This window comes from Trematomus bernacchii, unplaced genomic scaffold (genome assembly GCF_902827165.1).
Source record: "Trematomus bernacchii unplaced genomic scaffold, fTreBer1.1, whole genome shotgun sequence".
NCBI lineage: Eukaryota > Metazoa > Chordata > Actinopteri > Perciformes > Nototheniidae > Trematomus > Trematomus bernacchii.
This window is the reverse complement of record NW_022987477.1, coordinates 1,614,624-1,628,310: the sequence shown is the minus strand read 5'-3', so window position 1 is coordinate 1,628,310 and position 13,687 is coordinate 1,614,624. Positions and strand designations below refer to the sequence as shown.

Sequence of the window (13,687 nt, the reverse complement as noted above, 5' to 3'; positions counted from 1 at the left end):
GATCGAGCAGAGTTAACCATGATCACTGCTGATGTGATCTCTGCCTAATGGGCCGGTCAAGCTGCACAGGAACAATGAGGGGCCACAATAATGAGGGGCCACATTGACTCCTCAGCTTTCCCTCAATCTATGAAACCCGACAAACGCGAAAAAGAAAAAAACAACCCAGAAAATAAATTAGATTTGAAAATTAGATTCCCGAACAATTAAGTAACGCAAACTATCCCGGGTTACACCGAGGAACAACCGCCGTGATTAATCGATTTAATTTGCACATTACTGCAGGGCAAAGAGGAGGATGTTAATTCTGGATAAACAGAAGAGTGGATTTACTTCTTATTGACTGTCAGGGGAAGTGGTTTAAAATGCACACACACTCGCAAAAAAGCATGCACACACACACACACACAGTGAAGAGTTAACATTATTTGAGCAAATATTAGTTTAATCGAAACTAAATTAATTGTTATCATAATAAAAAAGTTTTAGTCTGCAGTTATTTACGATATAAAAAGAACCCATTAGTTTCACACAGTGTTGAGATCAATAACCTCCAACGCATTGCATTATGGTATTTTGTAATCCTTTAATATAGTACGAAATGTATCCAAACATTTTTTTGTAAACTAAATTTTACATACGAGCGCATTTCTCCATAAATACCGATCATTTCTAACACGGTCCTTTACATGCGGATAAATATGGAAAATTGAGCTACTTACATGTAATAATACTTCCTTTCAGACAAAGCAATTGACAGAGATTTTATATTTATCACGTACATAAACAGGTTGACACGGAATTTCAGGCTTTCACTACACGATTTATCGACATGACATTAAATAACAACAATGATACTGTGCTACTCAAACTGGACCTTGGACGAAAATGTTGCACTGGTAGGCTACAAAAGCACATTAATACTAAGAGTCGCTTAGGTCGACGTGTAGACTGTAGTAATACGGAATAATTCACATTTGGTTCACAACTATAACATTCTTTTCAATGAAGTCTATTCATCGCAATATTCTTAAAACCATCTCCATATATCTAGGGACCAACATTTTTCACAAATTCCCTTAAACTGTGATATTTACAAAATAAAATATTACATTTTTTAAATTCCCAACGTGGTGAAATCCTTATGTACAAAAAAAATTCAGGCCTCTACCCGGAGATAGCATGCTTTTTCTGAGCAGTCCCTCAGTAAAAAATAAGGGAATACTGAAGGGGGGGGGGGTTAAAGTGGGTGCTCCTCGCTTCCTTTTAGTCCATGCATTTCTGTCTTTAAATGATCCTCCCGTGTTTTCTCAGTCCACTTTTATAAAGTCTTTGAATCCAAGTGTTTTTTTTATTCTGCAGTCTTTCTGGCGTCTTTTTTTTCGTTGCAAAAATATTTACACGTACCATTCATTGAAATTTGACGACAGCGTGCTGTGGCTGGTTGTGTGGTGGACTGCTGAGGCTGCTGGTGATATGGAACTGCTCTGGTTCTCTGTGGACGGGGACACTATAGTGGGGGGTGTGGACGACTCGTACCCTGAACTGGCTGCAGGAGAGGGCTGCGGCGCTGGATTGCTGGATTCGTGGACCTTCAACAATAAAACAGAGATTATGAAAAAAAGCATCCTGCATTGACTGGTTTGACTCGGGTTTGTGCACAAATACAAAACAAATCACAACTATGGTTTGGATTATAGCTTGCTTTCTAATGTTGGACTCAGTGGCTGCAAAAAATCTCACTAAAGTGTTTTTTTTTAACCAAATATGGAAGGTTAAAAAACAGGCTAGTTTTAATTAAAAAACGAAGCTCACGAAAAAATGCTAAATGAGATCCAGAGTTGTAAAAGGCAGTTTTGCATTAAAAACAGGACTATCATTTTAAGCTTGTGCCCTTCTACTAAAGCATGCATGGTTAGAAAACACAGATAATGCTGACTTTAAACGAGTAAAAACACCATGACTGTATACCGATTTTAAACACGTGCTAAAAATCCCCAGATATTATTATTTGTATTAATCTGATTTACCGGTGCAAAGAAAATACAGTTCTCTCTATTTCTATTTAACCTCTTTTCATAATATTTTTCAATTATTATTTCCAGCTGTGAAATACCGTTGAAAAATAAAATCATTGCAAATATTAAACTCATTTTACCTTCATGTGTTTCCGCAGGGAGCTGGGGTGTGTGTAGGACTTGTCGCACATTTTGCACAGATACGGTTTGTCCGACGTGTGCACGTGCATGTGTTTCTTGCGGTCACTGCTGTTTGCAAACCTCCTGTCGCAGCCTTCAAACTCACACTTAAATGGCTTCTCACCTAAATTCAGAAACAAAAAAATACAATGTTTTACACTGGGTTTTTAAAATGTCACAATATTATATTTAAGTAAACAATGCAGAGGAATAAAAAGACAGTCTAATTTTACTTTTACATTTGATAGACAACTCTAGTTACTTATACACTGCTAATTAATTGCATTTAAGCCATTTAGGCTTGCAGATTAATTAATTTAATCACATTTAGACTCTTAACATAACAAAATAAAGACTTTAAAAATATGTATCTTAACAATGCACAGAATTTAATGCAAGTAAGAGACTGCCTAGTAAATAATAATCGCTTGCATATTTATGAAAGCGTGCAGTCTTACCGGTGTGAGTCCTTTTGTGGATTTTTAGGTTTTCCGACCGGGCGAACACTTTCCCACAGCCGGGGAACGGACAGGGAAACGGCTTCTCTCCGGTGTGTACTCTGATATGATTCACAAGTTTGTATTTGGCTTTGAATGGCTTCCCTTCTCGGACGCATTCCTCCCAGAAGCAGATGTGGTTGGTCTGCTCGGGCCCCCCCACATGCTCCACCGTCAGATGGGTCACCAGCTCGTGCATGGTGCTAAAAGTTTTGTTGCACGACTTTTTGGGGTTCGTCAGCTGCTCCGGCTCGATCCACTTGCAGATGAGCTCCTGTTTGATGGGCTGCCTCATGTATCGGAAGAAGGCCCCTGCCCCGTGGTGCGCGGCCATATTCATGTTCATGGGGCCGTAGCCGTGCAGCTGGGATGATGCGTAATGGTCGGACCTGGGGCTCGTAACGTGGCCATACTGGTCTGCACGTCCATACATGTCCCCAGTGAAGCCCAGCCGCATCTGGCTGTTAACCACGTTGGAGGGCGCGTGGTTCTGCTCATGGAGCCCCTGGAAGAGCAGGTGCCCCGCCGCATCCGAGTGTCCATGTGGCCCTGCGAAACTTCCGGAGGCGAACAAACTGTGCTGCGCGCCGGTGGCATCCCCGAAACCCCGATTTCTGAACAGAAAGTCCCTGGTGGAGTTGAAGGTGGAGTAAGAGTGGCTCGGGTGGTGGTGGTGTCCCAGCGCGGTGGCTGCGTACCCGGGAGCCTGGGAGGAGAACGCCGTCTGTCCGGAGCCAATATCGTGGGAGCTGTGGTTGATTTTGAAGGCGCCCATCCCATCCGCGAAGGGATTGATCCCCAACGCCACTTCTCTCTCCGTGACTTCGCCTGTTGAGTGATGCCGAGAGGAGCCGAAAGTAGTGACTCCTATGGTGGGGTACTGCGGTCCCGCGTCCAGGAGCATCTTCAGTCTACACGAGCCGAGACGACTGAGAGCAGAAATCAAAAAATCACGCACAGATATTCTTCCTCCCCCCTCTTCTTTCTGTCTCTTGGAGCTCTCTCGACTGAGCAAACTCTGAAATCCACAGATTCTCTGTTTACTTTCTAAGACGCGAGGAATTCCCCTATACGGCTCATCCGATGCAGAAACATGTATACATGCACTATTGTCTTTTGCGGTTTATCTTCCTGTGGCGCGACTTTCACCTCCTCAGTCAGGCGGTGAGCTCTAGACTGATAGTCGCAATCATTCCTGCAGATAAATGAATTGAAAAGACAACACAGTCCAGCCCTGATGAATGGGAGAGGAGGGGGGTGGTCATGTGGCCCCGGTTCAGCTCGCTCATTGGCTGAGCTCCTTTCCCCCCAATAACATCCACTCACCAAATAACAATCCACGGTGCAGGGCCCACACTTCTATTGGCCTCTTTGCATCATCAATCCCAGATATTGTGAGATTGCTGACTGTGGATTTGGTTAAAAGGCTGAATAACAGCAAAACAAAAGTTGAGAAACGCGAGACAATGAGGGACCTCGTAGAGAGTCAGAGCACGTTTTCACAACACAACAGTTTATATAGAAAATGTGACAGTATGTCTTTGTTAAGCTGGGCATTAGATCACCTAGAAAACACATTTTGGTGGTGTAATTGGTAACGTTTATGTACAATTAAGCACTCTAGCTATCTGTATATCTGTCTATATTTCTATTTATAATGGAATGCATTTGATGGATACGCAAATACTTTGTCAGGAGCAGAAATAAAGACAATAATTGTATTTATTGCAACTCTAATGGACTGACATGATGGTAAACAAACCTTATATTTTCTCGTTTGTCATTGAGACACTCTTGAGGTTTTAATATGAAACCTGTCAACTGTCATCACTCTCTAGTTTCATTTCGAAGGGATCCAAATACTGTAGTGTTCCTCTGCTCTCTGTGTGTGTTTTTTTGAAGTTCCTTGAACACAATGTCTCTGCGCCCACTGGAGCTCACACCAGTGGAACATCTGTGCTTTAGATTTCCACATCATCATCATGCTCACCAGCGCCCCGCGTCCATAAAGGTTACACTGTATATAGGCCAGGATTTGACTTGGATGCACCGGTGTTCCTAACGTATCCATCACGAATTTTGGCTGCAGTGCTTGTGCAACTTACTCATTTATTTTGCAGGCCGGTGATGCATGGCCTGTGTGTAAAACGTTGTGGGCTGTCGAAGTTATCAAGTGGGATTTGCGGCGCTCTCTGCAGGAACCTCCGGCTGCTGGAGTTCAAAGCCACATGCACAGACGTGCCGGGCGAACCATTAACATATCTGCTTGGCTACTAGGCTAGTTCCTACACAAGGCATTCTCCAAGTCAGTCTTGTGAGACCAGGCAAAGAGGGGACGTTTTGTTGTTCTCAACTTAGCAAGTACACCCGGCGTTTTTAGGTATAGCTCACTGCTCTGCTGTGCGCACATTTGGAGGGATCTCTCTCAACAGGTGGACAACGGTAAGCACGGCATATTGTTAAGAAGGATAGGAAAATGAGTGAGTCAAGACTGGAGGTCATGTAAGAATTGCCACAAGTGAGGCTAATTTGGAAATTGTGTGCCAAGAAAAAAAGTTGTTGGAATTATGCAGAACTTTGTCGTTTTGAGTAAATACGTTTAAGATGACATGCGTAAAAACAAGGTACCTGATTAGCATTTACGTACCGTTTAAGTGCCTTTATCCAAATGAAACGATTCTGTAGAATTTAAAATGGCTACCTGGATCTGTTTTATGACTTACAGTGAAAAATAAACTAAGCCAAAACTGCACAAATCTGAGTTTTAAGAGATTCTGTTTTCACCTTTCTGTTAGTTTTGGTCCTGTACAACTCCCCTGCTTACTTGTCTCCAAGAGTGAGTGCGTGCACAACATGGCCCAGAAATAGCACCTGAACGTTTTTGCATTACGCTGTTGCTGTGATGCCTCTGAGGGCCACAGCTGAGTAAGGCCATTTAATAAACATCTTCACAAATATTGACTCATTGTCTAACGTGCTGGAGATGACGCTGTCAGCCACGAGTCTGACGAGTCAATTCACAGACAGAACTATCAGGTTGTAATATAGTTTTAGATCTGTTTTCGTATAAACCAATATTATAAGTGAGTTATTTATTATTATGAATTAGCATATTCAGTTAATTGGTCTATATCTAAAAACTACACACTGCAAAAACACATGCTCGTAATATCGCTATTTGATTTTCTCATGAACGAAAATGTAAATAAGAAGTGTGAGGGGGTTCAGATATTGACAATAAATGTAAGTTGTACTCTTAAATCCACAATTCACTCATGCTCACCACAGAGTTGAATAACACATTTCATTTTTGACATCAAAGTGTTCAGCTCTGCATGTGACCTTCTTTAAGGTCGCTGCAAGCAGTAATTTATTTTTGTCTTCAACTACAAAGATATTGCAGTACACACACCACCAACCCCCACAACTATAATATACATACTATTATACAACTCTCTTACAAACCTAAATTATAATTAGTTTTAAAATAGTAAAACTATGGCAAGAAATTATTCAAAATTCTCTGTAGTTGGGATTTTATTTTTGGAAGTCCATGTTTGTTAAGAGAGTAAACGTGCCCACCGTGCTGCAGATATATTCGTGCACAGTAACACCCACAAATGTTTTGGCCACACATTTGGTTTTTAAAATAGTTTGTATAACCTCATGATTTAAAAAAAAAGTACATAGACAAAAATAAAGCAAAAATAAATTATACGGCATCCTGTTATGATCCATAAATAAAAATATTTCGTTTAAGCATTCAAACAGGAAGCAGAACCTAACATGTTATACTTTGTAGGATAATATTTTAGTAACCGATACTTACAGCACACACACGTTTTTATTTTGAACCTTAGTCTGCAACGGCACCACCTCCTGTGACCCTCATCTGCTGCCGTCCAGGGTCTAAAGCAAAATTACCCCGGATCATAACAACAGGTCCCGTCCATTACTTTTTTCCCCCTCGGGACAATGGCCGCAGCTCGCTCTATTCACACTGACTGCACACACGGATCCCACCGAGCAGAGCACGGAGTCAACACTGCGGTGCGCGCGGAGGAGCGACCGGCTGGATGTGTAAATATGGGTTTTTATCAAAGCGCGTATTAATACTTTTTACTCCGGACTATTTCATACTCCCACGTGGAGTTTTCCTTTCGATAAGTGGACAAGTTTCTCTCCGCTGACGCCGATCTTTTTACGTGCGTAAAGCTGTGCGTAATTTGTGCGTAAAGTTGTCCCTCATACGTTGCAGGGGGAAAATGAAGATATCACTGCATTATTTATGATCCTTAAAACATTTTGTACTAACAATATGCATACTCTAGCGAGGCAGGCTGTTTTGTAATTGCAGAATCAAAGAGGGGAAATGGCTCTTTCATAGCCGAGCAGCCTTTGTCTGCTCCGACAAAAGAGAGACGACTGTATATCTGGATCAACTTTTTAGGACTTTTATTGTACAATAACCTTTGCATAACAACTATTTTTCTAAAGCGTTGCCTGAGGCACTGCGCATGCGCGCTGGCTGCTTGCTGTCACTAAGACATTTTTCTTCACGTTGGAAACTGTCACTGCTGACGTCAATCACCAAGCTCTGACCAATTAGAGCGCGGGGTGATTGTTTAGCTCCACGGGCTGCAGCGCCTACCATGAATCTCTATTCAGTATCAAAGCGTCCTGCTGCTGCCTCTCAACCGAATGGGATTCCATGTAGTCTGCAGATAGACTTAACTTTATAAAGTCTTTTTTCTTTATTTTTTTTCACTACGATTAAAATATATTTGTCATCATCATTATTATTTTGCCTGCTGTCAAGTTATTCTAAAATTAGGAAGTAATGAGCGTGGATGCACTGGGAAGCCCCGTGATGGACCCTACGTTTTCCAAACGGAACACGGCGCTGAGATTAGTTGACTTGGCAGGGGCTCACCACCATCACCATCATCACCACCATACCCCTCAGAGCGTGACAGGCTTCCCGGGGTTCAGCAGCCATCCACACTCAATGGCTCACTCGCACCCTGGGGAGATTACTGCGGAACCCCGCCTGGGGCCGAGTCCATTCGGGCCAGAACACATGGGGCACTCCGCGGCCCTCAAAATCAGCCCAGCCCATCATTATCCCCACCACCATCACCACCACCACAATCATCATATGGCAGGCCACAGTGAAGTGGTCTCCAGTCAAACGGGAGCTTTTGGCCCGGTTCAGGCGACATCGGTGCCCTATCCCATGTCTCACCACCCGGCCCAGGCTCTATCCGCAGGCAGGGACTTCCTCATCCGGAGAGATCTGACAGCTCAAGCCATGCCCGTGCTGACCGACCAGTCTGCCGGTTCAGCCTCTCACCACGGAATGTTTGTCTCAACAACAGGTAGCTATCCCGGACACTATGGTCACCACCCTGACGCTGGGAACCTCTTCTCCGGACTCCATCACGACCAGTCTTCTAGCGGATCCCCGGGTGGCCAAGCGTTGAATGGACAAATAAGGTTAGGACTACCTGGAGAAATGTACGTTAGATCTGATCACTTGAGTCAAGTGACAAGCTCCAGGGCTGATCCGTTCTCCGCCTCGCCGATGCATGGCTACGGTGGTCTGAATCTGAACATGAATCTGAGCGCGCACCACCACCACCACCACGGAGCCGGAGCCTTCTTCCGTTACATGAGGCAGCCGATCAAGCAGGAGCTCATCTGCAAGTGGCTGGAGCCGGAGATCTCGCCGAAGAAACTTTGCTCCCAAACTTACAGCACCATGCACGAGCTGGTAACGCACGTGACGATGGAGCACGTCGGAGGACCGGAGCAGGCGAACCATATCTGTTTTTGGGAAGAGTGTCCGAGGGAAGGCAAGCCTTTTAAAGCCAAGTACAAACTTGTAAATCACATCCGAGTGCACACCGGGGAGAAACCGTTTCCATGCCCCTTCCCTGGCTGTGGGAAAGTGTTTGCCAGATCGGAGAACCTTAAGATCCACAAAAGGACGCACACAGGTCAGTAGCTAAATATATTCATAACATTAAATGTACGAATGACATTGTGAAGTTGCATGTTAAAAAAATAAGAAAAAAATAAGCTACAAGTGGATAATTTCTGTGTATTTTTAGTGATTTTTAATTTAATTTAATGTGGCATGGTGATGAATCAGTGTGTGCTGCTGATGGATCAGCCTGCAGCTCCTGCATGTCCACCTGTTTGTTACGAGGTGCACCAGTGCCTGCAAGTTTGAGCAAAAGGCTGAGCTTTGGGATTATGGTACAGCTCACTCAGGCGTTTGACGGTTCAACCTCTTGTTTACACCACAGCACAAAGACTCAGGCCCAGGCAGCTCCTGTCCAGGCTGTTTAGAGCAGAGAACACGAGTGACAGCAGAGTGGGATCTTCATGTCCAGTGTGGCTGATATGATGATGATTTTTTTATAGCCAATTCTTAGCTTTTGCATGTGCCTTTATTGCAACCTATAATAATGATAGCTGGTTGGATGCATGATAGCAATTGAAGCTGCCAAGAAAGGAATACGTTTTATTTAGAATATTGAAAGCCTTTTCATGTCCAGTGTGGCTGATATGATGATTATTTTTGTATAGCTAATTGTTAGCTTTGTTTATGCATGTGCTTGTATTTCCACTAGTTGGTTGGATGCAGTATTGCACTTAAAGCAGCAAGAAAATACGAAGAAGTTGTATTTTGCATATATGTATTGTACTATTTAAAGCCCTTTTATCAGCGTTATTTTTGCTATGATTGCATGGTAACTCTTGTAGCCTTTAGCCAAAGCAACAAGTTGACAAGTGCAGGCGGCTGGAATAATTCACCAACAGGTTGGCAGAGCTGTATGATGAGTGGTGTGTGTGCAATGCAGCAGCCATGACTTTAAGAAACATTATAATGGTTCACATTTGGCTGCTCGCCACTGTGTCCCAATGACGTGCTGTGGAGCTAGTGAGGGGAAAATAAGGCCTCAAAATGTCGAGTCACACTTTGTGAATGCAGACTACATTCCTCTTTCTCGCCCCCTCTGCTCCATGTCTGCACCCTATGTATTATTCATATAATTTGCTCACATTACCTAAGTACAAATCTGTTAAATTATTTCTGTGTGTTGACTCCCGAGGGGCCTGGTCTTTGGGATCATGTTTAAAACCTATCCCAAAGTGTGGTTATGTGTGAGCTGCCCCTGGGGTCTGTTCCTCCAGCTTTCTTGTACTACACTAATATCCTTGATTGGCTCTCTCAACCCAACAGCTGAAGGTCAAATTGATATTCAACCCGCAAGTGTAATTAGACAGAGGCAATTACATATTCTCAAAAGCTTTAATCGGAGGAGAAAAATCAGCAGTGGATGATTTCCGTGTAATTTATTCACACTGTCTTTTTTGCTTTTTTGCCTTGTCATAATCAGGTAGGAATACTTGTTATTAAGATGCTAAATTAGAGCCAGTCCAAAAAGCAGGATTCAGATAGCACTCAGTAGGTGAAGCCTGGCTGTGGAAAACTTTCATTTATCATGTTTTCAGTTGGTTTTAGGCCTGCTATGTCTGTGCTCATAGCTTGTCTGTTTTGACGTATGTAGACCCAGGTATAGACGCAGGACAGTGGGGGTTCAGCCTCCTGTTTACACCAGGCTGAGGCTCCTTTAAAGTGCATGGAGAGAGCAAAAAGTGTGTTTACTGCAATACTGTAAATACAAAATATGTACAATTATATTTGAAAAACTGAGAAAAAAATCAAAGTTGCTGTAATTATACTTATACTATATTTTTATTTTTGGGTCACATATGAGGACATGTATGCAAGTGGTGTTTTGAAGATAATTTAAACATTGGAGATACTTTTAAACATACAAATAATAATATAATATAATAATAATGCCTGAGGGGGAACATGTATTATTTAAAACATGTTATAATGTATATAGAAAATATGTGCAGATAAAATTACATTTGAGAAAAATCGAAGTTGTAATTTTACCAGCTTCATAGTTATTTTTGGGTCACATATTTGAGCACATGTATGCAAGGGCACATTGTTAGCATTTAGAGAGTTGCAATAGTGTCTCAGAAAGTGTGTGTGTGTGGGGGGGGGGGGGGGGGGGTGTTTATTGCAATACTGTAAATACAAAATATGTAAAATGATATTTCAAAATGGAGGAAAAAAATCCAAGTGGCTGTAATTATACCAGCTTTTTATAACAGTTGTATTTTATTTTAGGGTCACATATTTGAGGCCATGCAAGTGGTGTTTTTATGAACATTTGAGATACTATCAGATATCTACAAGTTGCACGATTGTCTCGTAAAAAAATCACATCATGTCAAAAAGAAATCTGTAACGTATTGATTTATATTTCATTGTGTCCCCCCTCACTGTTCACAGGTCCACACTGGTGGAAATGTTAACAGTTTTACTATCAGATATCTACAAGTTGCACGATTGTCTCATAAAAAAACACAAGGGCTGAAGTTAAACAGGAAACTTTCAAAATCTGTAATTTATTGATTGATTTTTTTGGGTCACATATTTAAGGCTGTGTATACAAGTGGTGTTTTTAATGAGAATTTTACCATTTTAGATACTTTCAAACATCCAAGTTGCAAGATTCAGAATCAGAATACGTTTACTAGTCCCACAGAGGGGAAATGTACATTGTTAGAGCAGAAAAGAGCCACAGACAGCTTAATGTTACCTAAAGCATGCATACAAAAAGTATTAAAGATTAAAAAAAAAGAAATTATAATATAAAAAAGTTACACATTTTACAAAATACACATCCTTGTATGTACGATTGTCTCATTAACACACTGCCTGAGGGTGAACATCACATAATTTAAATCTGTATTGATTTATATTTTACCTTTGTGTCACCAGGTGAGAAGCCCTTCAAGTGTGAGTTTGAGGGCTGCGACCGACGCTTCGCGAACAGCAGTGACCGGAAGAAGCACTCGCACGTGCACACCAGCGATAAGCCTTACAACTGCAAAGTGCGAGGCTGCGATAAATCCTACACACACCCCAGCTCCCTGCGGAAACACATGAAGGTGCACTGCAAGTCCCCCCCGCCCAGCTCCGGGTACGAGTCCTCCACGCCGTCCCTGGTGTCCCCCTCCTCGGACATGGGCCGGGAGCCAGGAGCCTCCTCGGAGCCGGTGGGAGCCTCCCAGCCGGCCAATTTAAGCGAATGGTACGTGTGCCACAGTTCAGGTGCAAGTGGTGTCCAAACACCCCCCAGTGGAGCCTCCACACCGGACCCCTCAGAGCCACCTTACAGGAACCAAGAGCCGAGGGACGCGTTTTAATCTGGATTTGAACGCATCATTGAAGCGTTTTAATCTGGACTTGAACGCATCATTGACATTTTTAAAAGCCTCACTGTTCAAAACGGTTTGGCTCCGGTGCCTATACGCCTCTTGGAAGAACCCCCCAACATTTGGAAGGTGCAGACCCTAAAGACGTGCTAATTTCCAGGCACTCTAAAAATATATATTTTGAAACTCAGCTGTTTAAAAGCTTGGCTCGGTGCCTGACGGTCCACTTGTGGAGAGTCGTGTAAATCCCGTTAGACTGTTCATGTGGTATTTTTATTAGGCTATAGGCATGTTGGTGTACAATTATTTTGTAAATTCAATATGTTTTTATTTATTTTTCAATCTGATATTGAAGGGAATTTTTGTATTATCGAACCAAAGGGCATGTTTCAATTAGGATGAAAAAAATGTACATTTGTAAATTTTGTAAGTTTCGATGTGTTGGTGTTTGCAGTTATTTGTACAAAACGTTTTTATGTTTATTTTCCCCATGTGTGCAGAAGGGTCAACAATTTGAACTGTTTCCTACGCCTGCAGTATTTGATATACGACCGTGAAATTATAAATGTTTTATCAAAGTGGGCATTTTGTGATTTTGTATCATTGTCGTCAATATATATATATTTTTCTTTTTTTTTGAATATCTGAAAACGAACGGCACTCAAACGCGTACCGAATTGCCTTGTAATTTGTGAGTATTTTGAATAAATCTTGTATGACTAAAGTGAAAACTGTGCTGAGCCATTCGGGTCTATGTGGGAATTTACAGCCGGTTATCAATTATCTTTGGGGAACATGTGCTAAATATATGTCTTGTTTAAAAAATAACATGTCAATTTAAAAACAGCATTTGTAGAAATTAAATATCAACTTTTAAGATTTTAACAAACAGCTCAAGGAAAACACATTATTTAAGTGTTTCTCGGTTAAACTTCTTGGCTGAGTTTGATGAATTTCTACAATATTCTGTTCCAGACTTCAAAGAGCTTTTGGTACAAAGAGCCATTTTTTTTCACGACGGTGAATCCTCATGGTGAATTAAGATTTCTAAAGCAATAGTCAAGTCAAACTCAAATGATATGGGGCCAAGTCCGTGGACTCAAAAGCCCGCTCTAAAGAATGTAATATTTGCTTCCCATGGGGTAGGAAACGGTAATCTGTGTCCTTTATACTGCAGACGAGGGGCAGCATAAAGAGGAAAAATATATTCTTTTGCTGGGTCTACTTTACGACAATCAAAGGAGAAGCCGCTAAAAACCATAATAGACTTGCATTGTTGGATGGCCGAAGTGCTCAAATGTAATCATATTTTCAGACGTGAAATGTGCAGAACCATAAAACACGTGGTGCCTAATGATAACCACACAGTGCACGTTGAAATTAATGTAATATATTATTAAATAAAACGTGTAAAACAAGGTTAACAAAAAGCAGGAAGAGCTCTGGGAAAACTTTTCTCGACGAGGGGATTTTTCTTTTTTTTTTACTCCAGGCTCTGAGTGGGTGGAAACACTGCAACTCTGTGCGTGTATATAGAGTTTGGTTAAGTGTGTGACAGAAGAACAAGAGGCCCAGATTGTGAAAGAAAAGAATAAACAGAAGAAGATGATGATGCCTCCTTTGGCACCAGCTCTTGTGCGTAAAAAACAAGATAGTTGGATCTCAATTGAAAGTGGGGCT

At 41.9% G+C, this 13,687-nt stretch overlaps 2 protein-coding genes across 3 annotated transcripts; one reads left to right on the top strand and one right to left on the bottom strand.

The window, feature by feature from the left end:
• Nucleotides 1–566: 566 nt before the first annotated feature.
• zic1 (zic family member 1 (odd-paired homolog, Drosophila)) lies at nucleotides 567–3,876 on the bottom strand. 2 transcript variants are annotated; one of them, XM_034150541.1, is made up of 3 exons: nucleotides 2,657–3,876; nucleotides 2,159–2,322; nucleotides 567–1,595 (listed from the first exon to the last, which is right to left on the bottom strand). In XM_034150541.1, the coding sequence occupies exons 1-3, from the start codon at nucleotides 3,597–3,599 to the stop codon at nucleotides 1,398–1,400; spliced, it is 1,305 nt and encodes a 434-aa protein (XP_034006432.1). In that variant the 5' UTR covers nucleotides 3,600–3,876; the 3' UTR covers nucleotides 567–1,397. The 2 variants fall into 2 exon arrangements, with proteins under 2 accessions (XP_034006432.1, XP_034006440.1); XM_034150549.1 differs by having other exon boundaries at nucleotides 567–1,592.
• Nucleotides 3,877–7,535: 3,659 nt separating this feature from the next.
• zic4 (zic family member 4) lies at nucleotides 7,536–12,738 on the top strand. Its single transcript, XM_034150527.1, has 2 exons — nucleotides 7,536–8,694; nucleotides 11,571–12,738. The coding sequence occupies exons 1-2, from the start codon at nucleotides 7,536–7,538 to the stop codon at nucleotides 11,996–11,998; spliced, it is 1,587 nt and encodes a 528-aa protein (XP_034006418.1). The 3' UTR covers nucleotides 11,999–12,738.
• The last annotated feature ends 949 nt before the right edge of the window (nucleotides 12,739–13,687 follow it).

Excerpts from the sequence above, each read along its gene's own strand:
- zic4 (XM_034150527.1), top strand. The coding sequence starts at position 7,536 with ATGAGCGTGGATGCACTGGGAAGCCCCGTGATGGACCCTACGTTTTCC. Across the intron at positions 8,695-11,570 it reads CCACAAAAGGACGCACACAG|GTGAGAAGCCCTTCAAGTGT; the intron begins GTCAGTAGCTAA and ends TTGTGTCACCAG.
- zic1 (XM_034150541.1), bottom strand. The coding sequence starts at position 3,599 with ATGCTCCTGGACGCGGGACCGCAGTACCCCACCATAGGAGTCACTACT. Across the intron at positions 2,323-2,656 it reads CCACAAAAGGACTCACACCG|GTGAGAAGCCATTTAAGTGT; the intron begins GTAAGACTGCAC and ends TTCTGAATTTAG. Across the intron at positions 1,596-2,158 it reads CCCTGCGGAAACACATGAAG|AAGGTCCACGAATCCAGCAA; the intron begins GTAAAATGAGTT and ends GTTTTATTGTTG.